General features: G+C 43.9%; 1 protein-coding gene across 1 annotated transcript in view; it reads left to right on the top strand.

Moving 5' to 3' along the window:
* The window catches only part of CTTNBP2 (cortactin binding protein 2), a 125,698-nt gene that overhangs the window by 69,583 nt on the left and 36,313 nt on the right, over positions 1-19,802 (top strand). Inside the window, exons 7-10 of the mRNA XM_084810823.1 lie at positions 4,319-4,469; positions 10,487-10,741; positions 12,440-12,557; positions 18,021-18,296. Coding sequence (XP_084666949.1) covers positions 4,319-4,469; positions 10,487-10,741; positions 12,440-12,557; positions 18,021-18,296 — 800 coding nt within the window. The remainder of the gene's footprint in view (positions 1-4,318; positions 4,470-10,486; positions 10,742-12,439; positions 12,558-18,020; positions 18,297-19,802) is intronic.

Here is a 19,802-nt window from a genome sequence, read left to right as displayed (position 1 = left end):
TTCCTACCTATAATTCTCATTGCAATATTAATTATTGTGGGATTTTCTGTTAGAAATAGAGATGCCTTGGGATTTTTGTAAATGCACATGTGTTTCTCTGATTGTATTACAGGCAAGTCACACCTAAAAGAAGTTTCAGTTTTGACACCTGTGCTATTGTAGATATTATACACCTCTGTTTATGCATTTCAGGTTCTATCCGTTAGGGTTTTTTAAAGGGGGGCAATTGGGTCTCTTCAAATTTGCTTTCTTCAAATGCATCTCCAAACTGGGGCTTTGAACTGATTTATGGTCTAGTTTTTACTGAAAGCCTTATCAGACATTTCTCAGAGCGCACAAATTAAGATTAAATGAAAAGCATATGCAGTAACTGGCAGCTGAAGGGGAGATTGCATTTGTGGATAGATATTTGTTGCCTTTGATCTTTCAAAAGTGGTCTGCCTGCAAAAAGCCCTCTCGGTTGGCGTATAGTATGTCAAAGAACGAGGATGTGTCATTTAACACAGTGCCTGGGGAAACTGCATAAAAGCATAGGCAACTTTTATAGTGCTTGGATATTGACTGACTGAAGGAGGAACTTAACCATTTTGAGAAGTCAATTCTGCTCTGGTGAGAATAGCAGGACACTAAATGTTACCATGCTCGGGTACTGGTGGTGGCGGTGGTTGTGCGAGGTGATGATATAGAGGTAAAACAGATGCAAAATGTGTCTGTTCCTGACGTTGCTATAAAAGTGGGAGAAGCTGCGTGATTAACCTCAGAAGTAAGGTGGGTATAATGTTGTGATCCTTGTTGTACTCCAGGTGCTTTGATGGGGGTCTCTCTGAGAGCTGTCATGCTTAACGCTGGAATAGCACTAATGGAGATGTACTAACTAGACATTCTTTTACAGCTCTTTTACAGCTCTGCTTAGAGAGGAAGATGCTGAAATGGTGCTCTTTTTTTGCAAACCACAGTGGTATCCTGGTCCCCACCTAAATAAAACACCAACAAAACCTTTCAGCTTGATTCTAACCACACGTACAAATTAGAAATAAATCCCATTGACTGAAGCAGACTTGCCATCAAGAGAATTTGCTTAGATTCGCAGCTGTGGGCATTTTAAGGAGATCCAAATAAAATTCAACAATATCACCCTAATAAAATGGTATAGTGCCATTTCTTATTCCAATTATTTTCATTCACTGGAGCTTACTTCCAAGATCCTCCCATGGCAAACAATATAATATGTTTACATGTCTGTGTGTATTGGGGTGGTATTACCCCTGTCTCTTGGTAAGACAATGCCAGACCACATATGGATTGTTAGGCGTACCCATGTCTGACATGACATGGGTAGAAATCCTTCCCATGTGACACTTTTGTGTGTCTGATAGGAGAATTTTGAGGTGGCTCTCTTGTGAATGGAAATCATAACATGGGAAAGAGCGTGTTTTGTTGAATGCTTTCTGAGATACACACAAGTTGACAATCATGTTTATTTGTCTTGTTTGTACTAATGTAGCACTGACAGAGATAATTTTTGGTTATTTATATCCCCTCCCATCCTGAAGACTCTGAGCTGTAAAAACGTAGGATAATGTATTTATGTATGTTGTTGTGAGAGGCAGTAAGTGAGTTTAGAAATGCCATTCTGACCTGCTGAGTGCTTTATATTCCTTGGTCAGTGAAGCTCTCTGTCACTTTTCTGTAAAAGATCATAGGAGAATAGAGCTGATATCCACCCTTTTCAGATAGTCTAGTATCCATCCACACGTTTAGGGCTTGGATAGAATTAATCTTAATAGTACAGCAAAGATCCACGTTTTACCATCGATTTGATTATGTCTGGGAGCGCATTCAGTCTTATGAATGGTATCTTCTGCAAATTTTTGTGGTCTCTTTTTCCTTGCAATCCCTCGGCGTAGTTGGCATTGCTGCTTCCCCAGCAGCAATCTGGCATTCAAATAACTGAGATGCTATTATTATTGGCTAGAAGCAGGCATAGTTCAAGCAGGTGTGGTCCAGGTTTCCCAGAGGGGCTGTCAATCAACCTGATTCGTCACCTGTGAGCACCCTGTTATTCCAGTTAGAGGTGACATCCCTTCAGTAGAAATTGTCACTTCTGCCAAATTGCTTGGTGGCTTGTCAGATTGTGGCCCAGAGATCAGCACACAATTGTGAGGAGACTCAGAATTGATCTCTGCTTCCCATAACTGTGAGAGCAATGTGTTCTCTTGTGGCTGTAAATTTGTATTCCCTCTCCCCACCACACACACACACACACACACACACACTTGCAGTCCCCCAGTACATACATTATTTCTGCAGCTTTTGGTCTCATCTCCATTTTCTGTTAATCCTGGAAGCTCCTGCTTCCTCCTTTCCCCCATTTTGAAATATTCTTGGGCTTCTGTTCCCAAAGTGATTTGCTTCCTCTTAAGTTTTGCCCTCATTAGGTCTCCTATTTTGTCTTCTTCCCACCTAGATCTTTTCTCATCTCACCTCTCTCGTTCCATATCTGTTTTGCTTGTCCTTACTCTGACTGCCCCATTCCTCAAACCCATAGTTCTTCTACCTGCCCTTAGCTTCTATTATAAGTGATCAAAAAAGGAGTCTGAAGGCCAGACTACATATTAATGCTTGTCACGTAATGTATAGCTGAGCCTATTTTTATTTACTGTTTTGTAAGCATGCACAACCCTGATTCTGATCATGGCCACCGCACTCCAGGAAGGGAGAATTAAGCCTCTCCCCACTCACCCATTCCCCCATGCCCTGAAATTAATGGAAGCTTTGAATTTCAGAGAAAAAATGGACTGGGGAGAGGTTTAATCCTCCCCTCCTGGAGCATAGTGGTCCCAATCCAGATCACAGCCATGCATTCATACATAACAGCAAACAAAAACCTAACCCTCAGCTACACACAGTGGGCAGTGTCCAATGGTGTCACTCCATTAGCACAAATGATGTTGCGCTAGCGGAAACTAGGTTCTGAACTATGCACAAGCAAATAATCCAACTAAAGTTACATTTGCAGAAGCACAATTGCTCAAGCCATTGTGCACTATGCTTGTTGTGCAACCAATTGCGCATAACTCTTGTGCTTCCCGTTGTGCAACTGGTTCCACAACTACTTGCACAACCAGTTGTGCAAGTGTAATGGGCAACTGCTTGTGCAACGGAAAGATTCAGCGGAGGTCCACTAGTGCTATTTGAGTTTGCAGAATGACACCATTGGATACTGCCCTATGTGATTAGTGTAACATGTAGTTTGGATCTGAGAAGGGGGTAAGATGCGTTCAACATATATATTATATTACAGTAGAGCCATTTAGGTTACAGGAGACTGGTGACTACAAGAAGGAAGTGCTTCAGATGCAGGATAGAAATAGGAAGAAGGATTCTAACTATTTGAGGAGTGAAATTCAAGAATAGACTACCCCAAAATCCTTATGGAACAAAGGCACAAGTGGATTTAAGGTCTTGCAAATTCTTTGCCCATGCCTCAGTTGGCCAGGCCAACGAATAAGGGACTTGCCCCAACCAAGGGCTGGTGTGGATGGAGTTTCCATTGGGGAAACTTAATGGGTGGGCTTTGCTCATGCTTAGGATCTAACTATGATTGCCATAATTTGGAGTCAGAATGAATTTTTCTTCTATGCCAGATTGGTTAGTGACATGCTTGGCTTCCTTGCTTTAATCATCAGATGTTTAAACCAAAAATTGTTTGCATTTTACATAGCCCTACTAGGTAGCTTGTCCACACAGGAAGCTGCCACGTAGACATGCCCCCACCCTCAGAGCCCTAGACACAGGAATATGCCCCCATCACACAGGCTTCTTTTTTAGCTAGGCCTGGTAGCATCTCTTTGAAATCCAGTTCTTATTTTATTATCTGGAGTTTGTGCTTTTAATATTTGCTGCTTTTTTAGAACAAAGGTCACTAGTTCTGGGCCTGGGATAGAGTATGTTCCTTTCCTTGCAATTACTGTGTTAATGAGCTTTTTAGCTCACACAAAACAAAAACCCTGTATCTGAATTCTAGCAAACTTTCTCAGTGTGTTTGTTTCTTGTGTAAGATATAGCCCTCAAACTTCATTAGCTTCAGCCTCTCTCCACAAACCTGGATGAGAGTCTGGCTAATTTCAGTGTTCCTGCTCCAATTTTGGATTGCATATGGGTCACTAATCATAAGGCTTTTAAGCCAACACCTTTCTTTTTGCAATTTAAGTATGTTTGAAGAAAGTATTGTAGCTTAGTGGCATTTTAAAGGTCAGGTCTTTTTCCAGGTCAGGTGTTCTTCTAATGTGTTGTTGCGCAATGTTTCCACCCCTAGATGTGCAGAATTATTAATCATGTATCACGCTGATGTTAATCATGCTGCCGAAAGGGGAGAGACACCTCTCTACTTGGCCTGTAGAAATGGAAATAATGAATGTGTCAAACTCTTGCTGGAAGCTGGAGCAGACCGAAGTGCAAAAACCTGCGTAAGTTTGAAAGCCCATTTCTCAAAGTCAATGTTTCAAGAAAACAGAAGTGAGCCACTTCAAAATGGCTCCTGTTGAGGCATATATTAATAACCTTAACTGCTGTAGTGCATAAAATTCTTCGTAATTAATGAAAGGTTTCACTTTTATGTGGCTGTGTGTCACTGTACAATGCCCTCAACAACATTCAGTTATTTATTTCTCCCTAAGGTGTTTGAAATAATCATCTTTCCTGTACTCCTGCCTTACAAGACTTAGTATTTGAAGTGGTTTTACTCACAGCCTGTTCCTATAATCTCCCATTTTCTATGGTGCTGTGTTTGGTAGAGACTTTCCTTGTCTCTGATGCAAAGCCTTGGGCACCTTGCTTACCAGAAAGTTGCTTTTGTCCTTCCTACAGAAATAATCAGGGCATCAGCTATCCTACAAAGAGAGGGTAAAAAGCATGAGGATTCTTCAGATCTTGTTTTGTTTTTAAAACAAACTAACAGAGCAATCCTATAGGTGTCCAGGGAGTGTTCCGATAATCCTATGCTCTGCCAGACACCCAGCAGAGCAGCAGGTGCAATGGCGGCAATCTTTGCCTCTTTGTCCCCCTTTCTGCTTTTGAGTGCATCTAGTGGAGTCGCGGGGGAGGGATGGTGTGGATCTTCAGTGCCTCCTTTCCTTCTCCTTTGCATCCTTGGCTGAGAAAGCAGCCATGGTGCTTTCCCTGGCAGCTACAAGGGGTGGAAGGGGCAGGGGGGAAACCCCCATTCGGCTTTCCCCTCCCAAGGTTGTATCAGTGTCTGTGGCCTCAGAGCGGGAATTCTGCAGTATCCTGTGGTCCAAGGAACACTCTCTCAGGGACCATAGGATTGCTCTCTAAGAGAGGTCTCGCTCTGCATATGTTAAGAAGGATATAATATCCAGCTAAAGCAAATAAGGAAGGTTCTTCTTATTTGTCCCACCTAATTCAGAACAAAATTAATGTGAACAAACTGACATGTTTATCATATTGGTGGCGGCGGCAGCACAAGATGCCTCACCACCTGATGCAGGAACACACGCACCGCCACTCCCCCCACTGCTGCTGCCGCTGCCCACCCATTCCCCATCCCCCCCACCCCAAACAAGAGCTCAGGCGGGCAGCCTCCAGAGAGACATCCAGGACCTTTGAGCGGTCCTTCCTCTAAGAGAGGCATTGTGAGGTGTCCCTGGAGGCTGCCTGTACCTCACAATACCTTGCTTTAAGGAAGGAGCCCTCAGAGCATGGCATTTGGGCCTGGGTGGCACTCCCAAAAGGCTGTCTGCCCAATCTTTCATTCGGGGCACTCTCCTAGGGCAAGAGATCAGGCGGGTGCTCCAGAGAGGCTGCCGGCAGCCCTATCTCTTGCTCCAGGAGAGTCCTCAAAGTGAGAGATTGGGCAGGCGGGCAGGTGGGCGGGCTCTCCAGAGAGCCCACCCCCCCAATCTCTCTCCCTGAGCACTCTCCAAAGCAAGAGATCGGGAGGAGGCAGCCTCTCCAAAAAGCCCACCCACCTGATCTTTCATGTTGGGATTGGAGATCATATGGGGATTCCCCCGCGCGGCACCCCCTCCAAATCAGACGTTGGAGATCACATGGGGATTCCCCCGCGCGTGGCATGCCCTCCAAATCAGACATTGGAGATAACATGGGGATTCCTCCGCTTGGCCAGGGCTTCCAGGACTGAGTCCTGCAAACCCTGACCAGTCCCTTCCCATGCCACTCGCCCCCTAGTTGAGACATGAGCCAGCTGAGTTGGTTTTTCAGTGCAGGGAGAGGCACAGAGGGAAAAAAGTGGGTGGGGTGGAATGAGATGATGTCACGAGAGGGGCTTTGAGATGGGCCCCCACAATGTCATCCAACCCGCCAGCCTGGGTCAGGTAGGTGATCCAGCCCTTGGATAAAAAAGAGGATGCCCTCCCCTGCCTGAGACCAAGGATAGGCAACCTGGTACTCTCCAGATGTTTGGACTGCAATTTCCATAATCTCTGACCATTGGCCATGCTGTCTGGAGCTTATGGGAGTTGGAGTCCAAAACATTTGGAGGGCATCAGGTTGCCTACCTTTGCTTTAGACCCATAGGAGTGGAAATGTCATAGCTACTAGCCATGTAAATGCTACCTCGAGGATCAGAGGTCGTGGGCTCTGGATATCAGTCACTGAGGAACAACAGCAGGAAAGGGATGCTGTCCTCCTGTCTGTAGGCATCTGGTTGGCCTCTGGAGACAGGGTGCTAGACTTGATAGTCCTTTGGTCTGATACAGCGGGGCTCTTATGCTCTTAGGAAATCATAAAAACACAGAAAAACTCTCTATTAGAGCCTATACTCTTTCCACTTCCTTTAGAGTAGGAGTGGGTGTCCCTCGATGTTTTGGCCTACAACTTCCATCATACCTCAGCATTGGCTGATAGGAGTTGTAGCCAAACATCTGGAAGGCCACAAGGTACCTGCCCCCGCTTTAGAGCAACCAGCCTGGTCAGTATAGTAACGGGCAATATTGGTTATGGGCTACACACATGCTGTGTGTGGGCCAGTTGCACTTTGCTGTGGACTATGAATTCCTTTCAGAGTACTAAAATTCAAGGTCCTACTATATATATTATACATAAATAAGTGTGTAGTTTTGAAGACATAGCAATATGTTTAAATATAGTGCCAAAAATATTAAAGGCTGAGTAATAAAAAAAGGAAATAAATCTCCCCAATTAATTTTTTTGTAAAAATCCCCTCAGCTCTGATATTTCCTATGGCCATATATCAACTTTCTTTTCCTCCCAGTGACTGATTCATGTGTTTTTATAGTAATGATCTCAGTGCATGAATATTATAGAGCAGTGGTTTTCAGACTTACACTAAGGCCCTCCTTTCACATAGATCTGACAGCTTGAGTGTTTGCTGCACAACTCCCACAAATCCTGCCACAAAGCATTCTGGGCTTTACTTTAGGATACCGTTTCGGTTCATGTTGGGCCTAGCTATCACCCTATGCAAACTGAGTGCACACTTTACAACAGGGGTATTGAACCACCCATCTCTTGTCTCAGTCTGGCCTTCTGAGGTTCCCCAGCTCCCCAGCCTCTCATACTCTGGCCCCAGCCTGTTTTCCCCAAACACTAATTGGTGGTTTCCCAGTTTTTTCCAGTGTTTTTCCCCCATTCTAAAAGGTAGAAATGCCTCCCCGAAGGCTTAGTTACAGGCAGTAAGAACTTCAAAGTAAAATGTTCCCTGTGTGACGGGGGCCTGGGGGACTTAGTCTGCCATCACCCATCTCCTATTGAGGAACGCTTGATGAATTCCCAAGAGCACAGTTTGAAAGCCAAAATTACAGAGTTCTGCCAGAATTACACATTGTTCTGGTTGCTGTTTACCATGTTGATTAAAATGATATATCTGTAACACTCAATTAAAATTGTATGTATTACATTCGGGGAAAACATAACATTTGTCCTTGGGCTTATATGTCCGTTGTATTCCCTCAGTACTGAGTGAATGGGCCAATACTGGGTCAGATAGGTTGTTGGTCCGTTGCTGCAAGCTTTTTCTTATATTCAACAATAGCGGGTTTTGTTCCACCTAAGGACGTGGTAGACATTCACTAGGGTCAACCTCACAGCAGAAAGAGGGAGAAATAGAAAATGGATCAGGAGAAGAGCAGGTTCTAGTTTCAAGCTCAGTAGCTTCTGATTCAGTTGCACAAGGCTGAAGTCTTCAACGTTATAATTGCAACTCTTAACAGAGTCCTTATTTCTGTACAATTGGTGAAATGTGTCATCCAGAAATGCATTAGAAATGTAGCATGCCTCTCTTTAACAAGATAGATGTGATTGTTTGGGAAATGATAGCTCGGATCTGTGCAATATGTGGCTCCAAACTGTTCGAAGCACACCAGTCATGTACTGCAACCTGTCAGGAACTTGATAAACCCTACGTCTGTGTGACCCCTGGTGGACTACAAGAATAGGTCTTTTTCATGTACCTGGCAAGCTACAGTACTATGTAGAGCTTAAAGGTTTTATGTTGCGCAGGTCTGGGATAAAACCTAGTAGTGAAAACATTATAGAGGAGTCCTAGTGTATTCCAAAAAATTTCTGTGTGGCAAAACGTAAGACAAAATGTCATCTTACAGGTACGAGGATTTTTCTTACACTCTGACAGTGCATTCCTATACATGTCTGCTTAGAAGTGAATCCCATTGATTTCAGTGAGGGTTAATCCCAGGTAAGTGGATATAGGATTGCAGCCTGAATCTCCAATCTTATACACACTTATCTGGAAGCAAGTTCCAGTGAACAGAGAGGAACTTCTGAATAAACATGCATAGGATTGCACCAGAAGTTTGCTACCTGGGGTATTTCATTAACATATTACGTGGGCCAATGTAACCTTTGTTAAATTAACTATGGGTCAGTAGTTTGTTTTTGAACCATTGATCAACAGCTATTAAGCTGCAGGCCTTCAAAGACCTGCTGCTTAAAAGCCAAGGCTCAGAAAGTGCTCTTGAAAACTCCTAATTCAAACACACACAACATTTTTGATAGCAACACTGTTAGCCAGTTCCATTCTTCTCATCCAGACCTTTCTGCCAAGCTGCTGACTTTCTTTCCCCTCCCCACTGTCAGCTCCTTACTCTGCTTTATGATAACTCCTCTGTGAGGTGATACCAGTTTGCATAACTTTTATGTGTTACCAGACTGCAGATCAGTCTTCAGAGGCAGGATTTCATGGCCCGGTCCCCTCATAGTCTGCACAGACCAGCAATACCATTAGGCAGAGTGAGGCAGCTGCTGCAAGCAAGTAATATGGGTGTCATGAAAGAGCAGAAAATGGTTACTGATTCAATTTATTATTGTTGAATATTTCTGGCAGAGAGGGGAAGACGCACTTGTGGGATTTTCTGCCTCAGGTGCCAAAATAACTTTGACCAGCCTTGGGTACCATGTACTTTGAGTTGCAGTGCACCATTTGTTGCTTCACCACAGGCAGCAAAACGTCTTGAGCCAGCCCTGCTGTTGAAAGGCTGTGGTGTCTTTCGGCTCAGTTCAGTTAAAGTTCAGTCAAATGGAGCAGTGAAAAACTATTGTTTCCTTTTATTTGAGACCAAGACCCACAAAGCCACAAGGAATTGTCTTTTAAAGAGGATTTTTTAAAAAGTATCAATGCAATTCTTCTTGTTTCACTTGTATTTAGAATTGGCTTCCAACGGGAAAAATGTATTAGCAAAATGATCAACTGATTGACCCAGGTGAGGGCTTGGGAAGGAGACTAGAGGGTTGAGCTGTGCCAAAGTATGCTGCCTTTTCTTTCTTTTTTCAAAATAAGGAATGCTGGAAAATAAGGCACATGCTTATAATTTGTCATTTCAATGAGAGAGGAGAAATCACTGTACAGTCAGTTCGAATGTAATGGTAACTTGGGAGAAAAAAGTAATGAAGAGAAGATGCAAGTTCAGATGTTGGCTATTTAAAATAAATACATCAAAGGAAAATTAAGGATCGAAAATGCTTTTCCAGAGCAGCTGCGCTCACTTTGTTATGCTAATGAAGGAAAGATTTAACACTGTACAGAGCCAAAGAGAAGAAGTGTGCTTATTTAAAGCTGTACAGAATTGCTAATAAAGAGATCAGACATCTGACAAGGATATCTGGTCGCCTTCTATAGCAGGCTGTTTTTATGGCGTAGTTTCATACAGCTAAAACCATCCTTTACAAAGGATCGATTCCACTCATTTTGGCCCCCATTCATGGAGTGCTCCCTTCCCCAGCAGTAACTTTTGCCAGTATTGTTCTAAGGAAGGATTGCAATACTTTTTGTCCCTTTTTTCATTATATACCAATACAGTTATTCACAGAGACAACAGATGGGATGTCTTTGCCAAAATATTTATAGCCAGACACTATTAAGCCCTACAGATAGTTAGCAAACAGCAGGTTTAACAGAATACATACGTTATGTGAATACACATTCAACTATCTGGAGTTGTTTTCAGTTTTTTTATTTCCCTTGCGGTAGGATGGCTGGACACCATTTCATGCTGTTGTAGATGCTGATAATGTGGACTGCCTACAATTTCTTATGTACTACGGGAAGCCAGAAGGTGGAAACTTTCTGAACGAAGCAGATGCTAATTCATGCATCTTTGACTTGGAGTGTGAAAATGACTGCTTTAGCCATAAAGCAAAGCCCCCTGTTTCTGCAGATGTCATCAATCACTCTGACAAAGATGGCTGGACTGCAGCCCATATAGCAGCATCAAAAGGCTTTAAGGTCAGTGTTAGAGGTAAACTTAGGGCCAAACTAAGCATTCTTCAAATCACACATAGCTCTGCTATTAAATTATTTACTTTAGTGTAAGTGTGCATGGCCCATGGTGCTCTGGGAGGGAGGTATTTAAGCTTTCCCCACTCCCGTTTCCATTCCAAAATTCTACCACCATCTCCAGGCATGGGAGTTTTAAAAAAGAAAAAAAAACATATCCATTGGAATCTATAGCTCTGCTGTGAGTGATTTGAAGAATGGTTAATTTGCCCCTTAGTATATATAATAGATGGTTTGGCATGATGTGGTATCAAGATGAAGGGACTGGTCCACTAGTTGTGTGGATATGACATCTGTTATCTGTGTGATCAGTGGGAAACTGTGTGTGTGTGTGTACTGCTCTCATCTCACCTAGTAGGGCTGTTTTGATTTGCATTTAAGCTAATAAATCTAGATCAGATTTATAACCATCAGCCCGTTTTCATTAAATGGGCAATTCAATTAAGGGCTCTAGGACTCTTGGCAAGGAGATACATGGCTATGTAGTCCAATCATTTTCTCTCCCTCTTAGGTGAATACCAAGGAGCTTCTCTTATGAAGTGAGAATGTAGTGAATCATGTTTTCAAATCTGAGAGCTGCTCCATGCATTCTCCCTACATAAACAGGCCATTAAAGGTGCAACCCTATGCATGACTACTCAGGAGTAAGTCTCCTTGAATTGAATGGGCCTTACTCTCAGGTAAGGGTACATAGAATAACAACCTAAAAGACTATACTGCAGCATTCCCCAACCTAATACCCTTCAGATGTGTTGGACCGCAACTCCAATGGCCTGCTGTCTATGGATGATGGGAGTTGTAGTCCAACACATCTGGAGGGCACTGGGTTGGGGAAGACTGGTACACTGTGCAATGTGTAAAGTGTACTGTGAATGGGCTGGGTTGGGTTTGTTTTTAATCATAAGGTGCCTTTCCGTTCCACATCTCTGAATTTTAAAATGTACATATTGTATATTTATATATTCATACTTTAAGGGAGCAATCCTAGACAGCAGCTAAACAGCAATAGGATATCCCGTTTTCTGGGAACTGGCCTTGGAGCCTGCGTTCTGAGGTCGGTTCCTGGAGAACTGGCCTCCCCCCACTTCCGTGCTGCCTCAGAGGCAGCACGGAACAGACCCATCCTCCTCTCGCAAGAGGAGCATGGAGCGGCCAAAAGGGGGGCGCCCCGGGACGGGGCGGGCAGAAATGCCTGTATGACACATCCTATGTGACACATCCTATGTGTCATAAAGCAGCCTCCTCCCTGCGTGGCCCTCCCGCAGCCAGACAGCGTCAATCAGTGTCTAGCCCAAAATGCAGGGCAGGAGAAGTGCGGAGGGAACAATCCCCTCCATACTTCTCCTGCCCTGCTTTGAATAGGAGGTTGCCTCCGAGTTCGGAGGCAGCCGCCTGTCTGGGTAGGATTGCGCCCTAAAAGAATCATATGAGGAGTCTCCTGGACAAACTGATCCCTGTCAGAAAGCCAATTCTCTTAATAGATAATTTTTCCAGCGTTTGAAGGTACATATTTTCAGGACTGAAATGAAGATTTGAAAAGCTGAATCCAGGCCTGTCTGCCTCAGGCAGTAAGTGGTTCAGTCAAATTAATTTCAGCTCAAGTTAATTCCTTGGAACCTTCAAGTAATGTAGCACTTATCTTCCCAGAGCTGCCTAGAAGTCTTGTGTAGCCATGGGGGACTGGAGGCCGAAAGGAAAGATAAATGCAATAGAACACTGCATGATGTTGCTACTGATGACTGCAAACATCTTCTAGAGAATTTGAGTGAGTAACAGTCTTATCATGAATACGTGAACGTTTCTAGAAAACCCACAAATTCAATGTAATGCCCAAGTATTGCTAAAAAGCCTGCTATAGTAAATTACATATTACTGGTGAGTTGTATGTTGCTAATTTACAGGTAACTGGGATGTGTCTGTATGTTGGTGTGAGTGTGTGTTTGTGTGCATGCATGCATGCATGCATGCATGCATATATATATATATATATATATATATATATATATATGGAGGTGGATGTACGCTGGCAAAAGCTCCCTGTGATGTTCTGGAGATTTTCTCTGAGGTTCCCCTGAACTGGAGGCTGCATCTGAAGTTCCCCACAAACACACTTGCAAAATGGGGTCTGCTTTTGTAAAGAGGAGCAAAACTGCCTTGCTGCATTTGTAGCACTCTCCTCACAGCTCTTTTAATCGAGGCCCACGGTCATTTGACTAGAGTCAGCTTTTGTCGAAGGCTTTCCAGTGTCACTGTTGCATTATTCTTAGCCAAATATAAGAACATAAGAAGAGCTCTGCTGGATGACACCTAAGGCCTATCTAGTCTAACATTGTGTTCTCAGAGTGGCCAGTCAGCTTCCTATGGGAAACCCACCAGAAAGACACAAGCGCATTAGCACCTTCCTGCTCATGTTCCCCATCAGTGGGTATTGAGAGGCATTCTGCCTCTGAGAGGTAATATATAATCATTATGGCCTGTAGCCATTGACAGCTTTATCTTCCATATATAGCACAGATTGAAGTTGTGGTATTTTTTCATGATTTAGCAGTTTTGATTGTTCATTGCTTTTAATATCCTGAGCCCTTCTAGGGAGCATGTCACTAACCACTCATGCCCTATTACGATGTCCCATTAAATCCTATGGACTTGAAAGTAAGAGGCCACATAAATCACCCCTACTATTTCATTTGTCATATATCGCTTTCATTGCTAAAATAATCCTATGGGAAAGGGGTAGGCAACCTGGTACCCTCCACATGTTTCGGACTATAACTCCCATAACCCCTTACCAGTGGCCATGCTGGCTGGGAGTGATGGGAATTGTAGTCCAAAATATCTAGAGGGTTAGGGTTAGCCTACCATGGCTATGAGATGTATGATATAACTATTCCCATTTTACAGCCCAGGGCCTCCCATTGAGATTACACTGGAGCTAGAATTTAAAGTAAGTGTTTCCATATTTATGTGCTAAATTGCATTGCTAGAATGCTTCTCCTTGGGGCATCAGGGCAAGTTTGTATCACTCTGCGCCATTTGGAGATTGGATATGCTGAAGCAGCATTTCTGGAAGCTGAAATTAGCACCACATGGATGTATCCCTAGGGTTAGATCTCATGGGGAACTTTAGATGGAAGCGTTAATGGAGTTGTCCTCTTACACTGGTCGAGGAGCTGGCCTAGGCAGCAGCAACATACCTTCAAGCTCCTGTAGCAATCCTTGTTCAGCACTTTAAACTTTGGAAGTGTATTGGCTTTCCTCACTAAAGTAGGAAGCGAGGGCGGGGGAGCTTGCAACAGCGAGTTCTCCTGGAGCATGTAACTTAAGGGTGCAATCCTATACCTGTTTAGACAGAAAAAAGTCCTACAGCTCCCAGCATTCCCCAGCCAGAACATTTTTCTGTCTACACTTGCATAGGAGTGTGCCCTGAAGAGCTTTAGCTCTGCAGTGCTTTGCATTTTCCTTTCTCTAACCATGGGCATTTAAAAATCGCATCCCACTTCAAGAAGCAGCAAAAATAAGGTTGGGAAGGGTAATATGTTCATTCATATGAACGTTCTCTTTTGTTCCTTGTAGGAGGGGTTGGTGTTCATTGGGCGGGACGGAGATCAGTTTGTTGTTGTATCATGACAGCTTAGTAAGAAATGACCAATGAAATGCCATTATTTTATAAATGCAGTGTATTTTAAGAGAATTTCTTGTGTTTATTTTCTGTCTGGTTTGTACCTCATAATTAATAACCATAACAACTGGCATTGTTATCAGAGTAATGCAAAAAGGCACCCTACTTCTACCTTACTGCATGCATGTCTAATACTTAGGCCAAGTTAATATTAGAGCAAGAACCATTCACTGTGTGGTTCCTGAGTCACAATCACATGTGGGCTGAAACACAGCGGGGAGGTGCAATCACCTCCCTGCCTTTTCCCTACAGCAAAGGTGATGAGCAACTGACCATGTGTAGCAAAAGATCAAAAGGGGGTGGGTATGTTAATGGTTTTCAAAATATATAAAAGAGTGACAAAAACAAGTGGGAAGCTTTACTCCACTCACTGAGACCAAGAATCGATGGAGTTCTGCAGGCAGCTTTAAATTAAATTAAACACTAAGGGTAGTATCCAATATTGCTGCTTCGCCTCCGCTGGTTCAGTTGTGCTCACAGGACCCACCACAAGCAAAACAGGATTTAGTGCTTTAAGGCCAGACTCCCTTAGGAGGGATACCCCTCCATTACAGCGTCTCCCTCCTCCGTAGGCTATCTCACATAGGCAACCTGGTAGAGCATCTGAGCTCTGCCTCTAACTTTTCCCACTTTGCTCTGCGACGGACCCTAGCATCCCTCAAGTCACACCCCTCACTCTCCTCCTCCCCCGAAAACTCGGTTCTCATGGAGGAGGAAAGGGGCCCCCCTTCAGGCTGAGCCATCTGTGCGCCAAGGTCTTGGGAAGAAGGCCATATCTTGCCATATCTGAGCTCACTAGGGAGGGAGCCTCCCCCGGTTCTGGCTGTTCCCATTCTGAATCTAAGCTGCTAGATATCTCCACATGCTCAGGTTCATTCCTGACATGCACACTGGTAGCATTGGACACTGCCCTAAGAGCCTAGTGATTGGAGCTGTTGAATAAGTGAGATGTGGAATCTCTTTCACTGAAGGTTTTTCATCAAGGTATCTCTCTTCCTGAAGGTTGTATGAAGCATTCTGTTTGGCATGATTTTAGGACTGGGATATTACAGGGGTAAGAAACCCACTGCCCTCCAGATGTTTTAAACTACAACTCCTGTAATACCTTACCACTGGCCATGCTGGCTGGAGTTGAAGTCCAAAATATTTGGGAGGCACCAAGTTGCCTACCCCATGGGATATCATATGTTTGGGCAAGCTGTTAAAGCAGGCAAGCCAATGAGTCTCTTTGAAGGTGGTGGTCATTTCCACAGGTGATGCAGAAATAGATTTAAAGGTGTCTTCATGACAACAAGGCTAACTCTAGCATTATGAACTGCATCTGGAGTACTGTGTCCAGTTCTGGGTGCTACATTTTAAGAAGGGCATTGGCAAATTGGAACGTGTTCAGAGGAGGGTGACCAGGATGGTGAGAGGTCTGGAAACCAAGTTCTATGAGGAATGGTTAAAGAGCTGGGTATATTTAGCCTGAAGAGGAGAATATCAAGGGTAGACATGGTAGGAGTTAATACTGTGCCAAATCCTGCCCCCTATTTTCAGGAACTTTTTTTCCCTCTGCAAAGAGGCATTGTTTTTTCTACCTCTTTTACAGCAGCGGTCCCCAACCTTTATGAAATCAGGGACCAGTCTTGTGGAAGACAATTTTTCCACGGACCGGGGGGGGATGGAACCGGGCCGCAGCAAGGGTGTGGGAACCCCCCCTACCTTGGGTCCGCGGGGGGCGCGATCTGTCCCTCCCCGCCCCAGAATACTTGCCAGCCCTGTCCGGCCGCTGATGGACTTCCAGCCACTGGGACACAAATGGTGTCTGCATAGCGGACGCCATTTGCCTCCCTGTTCTTTGCAGTAATAGGCTACATAAAGATTTACGTAGCCTATTACTTGAAGAACAGGGACGCAAATGGTGTCCGCGGCCGGAATTCCGCCAGCAGCCAGAGCCAACTGGCAGCTCTGTGGACTCACCATGGAGCGGAGCCGGCCAGGGCCGGCGAGGACTCTGGTGGGGGGCAGATCGCCTCCCCCCGCACGGACCTAAGGTAAGGGGGGTTCCCACACCCCTGCTGCGTCCCAGTTCCTAATAGGCCACGGACCAGGGGTTGGGGACCCTGTTTTACAGGGAAGGGGAGAATTTTGGAGACTTTTCTCCTTGGGGAGGGGGACAGGGTTTTGACATGCCTTTTTAAGTGTAGGCAATTCTTGAGAGGTCTTCTTTCTGTTTTTTATTTTAAAAAAAAATATTCCCTGCACCTGCAGGAGCCCAGGACTCTTTTCTAGCCTGGCAGTTTTTTTTCTGAACTCCCAGAAGACCATGTGACCTTACCTTCTCCAATAGGCATTCAGAAAGAACTCCTGGCTGGAGAAGAGTCCTGGGCTCCTGCAAGTGCAGGTTTTTCAAAAATAGAAATAGAAAGAAGACCCCTCAACAACCAGCTGCACTTAAAAATGTATGTGGAAACCCTGTCCCCCTCCCCAAGGAGAAAATTCTCACCTCTTCCAGGCTCTTTCACCAGAATTTTCATTTTGCCCCCACCACACCATGAAATGCTGAAAATGAAGGAATTGAAATTTTCAGCACAGCGCTAGTAGCAGTCTTCAAATATCTGAAGCGCTGTCATGCCAAAGATGGAGCAGACTTGTTCTGTGTTGCTCCAGGAAGCAATGTTTGGAAGTTGCAGGGAATCAGATTTCGACAAAACATGAGGAGAACGTTCCTATTAGTAAGACCTGTTCAACGGTGGAGCAGATTGCTTTGGAAAGTGGTGGGTTCTTCTCCTTTGCTGGAGATATTAAACAAAGACTGGATGGCCAACTGTAAGGGATGCTATAGTTACATCCTGCCTTGTAGATCCTGCCTTGAGGAAGGGTTTAAACTAGATGACCTCCAAGGTACCTTCCAGCTATTTCATTCTGTGTACCATCTTTTTGAATGGGACAGGCCATGCATCCAGGGTGGAGCCCAGAGGCTTCGTTTGCAAGACCGACAGCCTGGGATGAAGGCCAAAATGGCACAACAAGCATTAAACAAAAATGTAAATCTACTTCAGCCCTCACTCAAATTCAAAATGAGACTAGCATGTGATATACTCAATTAGGGTTCTTCTGAAGTGATGTGGGAAAGGCTGAAATGCTCCCCTATGATTACTTAGGGGCATTTCAGTCAGACCTAATAGAAATTAATACAGGCAAAGACACAATTGCGCAACTGCCACAGATGGTGTCCTGTGTGTGATCAGCAAACGGTTTCCTACATGGAAGTGCTTCTTGTGAATGAATTATTAATTCTGTCACATTCTCTCAGATATTTGTGGAGTAAGGGTTTTTGTCCTATACAGTTAAATAAAACTAAAAGCAATACTTACCATTTGGCTTTATATTTTATTTTGGATTTCTATTCTGGTCCATCTGCAAGACTATCAGTTGTACTCAGAAATTGCATATTGCTTTGAAGATGTGCCAGTGAATATTCTTCATATATACTTTTCTTTTTAGTATCTGTGTCGCTGTGTGCAGATTTTGCTATATTTAATCTTTCTGATTCTATTGAGACAGATGCTCTCAAAATACCTTTACGGATTGCAGTTAGCCAGGTAGAGCCAGCCTACTGTGGTGCAGAGGATGTTGAAATGGAAAACACCGTATGTGTGTTAAACATCCGCAAGCAGACAGCCTGGGATGATTTTTCAAAAGCAGTGAGTCAGGCGGTGACAAACCATTTCCAAGCAATCACTTCTGATGAATGGAGGAGCCTAGAAGACTTGACACTTAATAACACCCCAGAATCCGGCATTGGCCTCACTGCAAGCAGTATATTATCCATCAAACTTGGTAACTATCAGCATTGTTACTTTGCAGAAAAACAAAAATTCCCCGATTTTCAGGGTAAATGACATGCGACAAGTACTTTGGTTAAGTGTATTCAGCATTGCTTGCGGCAGCCGTTAATCTGAGCTGACTTCATTCATTATGCAATGTTCTCGTGGAATATAAAACCTGTGTTTGCATGCAGTGCTGAACCATGGCTTAATGTTATGTGCATGAGTCTCTGTAAGCCTGAGTAAAGCCGCAGGCTCATGTGCTTCTCCACTCCTGCCCTTCTCCTGTACATATGGGAGAAGGTATAAACTTTGACTATGTTTACACATAATGTTAAGCTATGGTTTATATTAACCATGGTCTGTTGTTTTAGCCATAAATTGTCTGGCAGACAAGCACACAAATTGCGACTTGTTTTCACTATTTCTAATTTGTTTCTCTATTCAGAGCGGTTTCTTTTTCAAGCTACTCTTGCTGAGCATCTCTGTTTCAGGGGAGATGGCAGAGGAAACAAGCCAGGAATAAGCCACAGTTCTGAGTTCAAACATCAGAGCAAGCCATGATTTAAACAAGCCAGATTTTGTAAGCCAACAACAAACCATGGCTTCTATTTGTAGTTTGTAGTTGGTTCACAAATCATGGTTTATTTGCGGGGATAGGTGTGGACACGACAACAAGCCAGATATCAATAAACCACACCATAGCCTATGTTGTGTGTGAATGATGCCTATGATTCAGTTTCACTTTCCCTAGTTCCTGTCTTGACATTAAAAATGAATCAGGAAACCTGGTTTATCACAAGCTCTAATTTGTTAAACAAGCCAGCAAAACAATCCAGAGGTTGCTGTTGCCTTGTTTTAGCTGTTGCCTAGCATTTAACCAGGGAAAGTGAAACTGAATCATAGTTTATTCTTCTTCCTGGCTGCACAAGAAGAGGAGGGCAAGGGGGAGCTGCAGAGCCTGAGGCTTTGCTGAGACTCACAGAGACTCATGCACATCACACTAAACCTTTGGTTAGTGTTATGTCCAAACCAAGCCAGTGAAACTTCTTTGCCTTATGCATTGATCACTCCAGAGGCCAAAACTGTACCTTGATGTGGTGCTTTCAGAGAATGAACAAATGAATGTATGCTTTTTGTCTTGCATGCCACCTTGAGAAGTTTTTACCCCCAAAATAATTGTACATAAATAAATGGCATTAGATACTATGCACCAAACTTCAGAGTATCTCTTCCATCAGGGATACTCTGATATGCTTTCACAATGGCTACATGGGTATGTTTAGGAATTAAGCTTTTCATATAAACAGCTTGCATCCCAAATATCTGAAGGAGTGCCTCTCCCTCCATCTGCCTGCTCATGCCTTAACAACTTCAGGGGAGGCTCTTTTCCAAGTATCTATGGTACATTTTGTGACAACAAGGGAGAGAGCCTTCTCTGTCGTGATGCCCTGATTATGGAACATCCTCCCCATGGAGGTGCAACTGGTACTAACATTATATTCTTTTTGATGCCAAG

Source organism: Heloderma suspectum, chromosome 7 (genome assembly GCF_057233095.1).
Source record: "Heloderma suspectum isolate Gila_16-S chromosome 7, 16-S_ref, whole genome shotgun sequence".
Taxonomy (NCBI): Eukaryota; Metazoa; Chordata; class Lepidosauria; order Squamata; family Helodermatidae; genus Heloderma; species Heloderma suspectum.
Note: the sequence above shows the minus strand (reverse complement) of the source record. Positions and strands in the feature narration are given on the sequence as shown.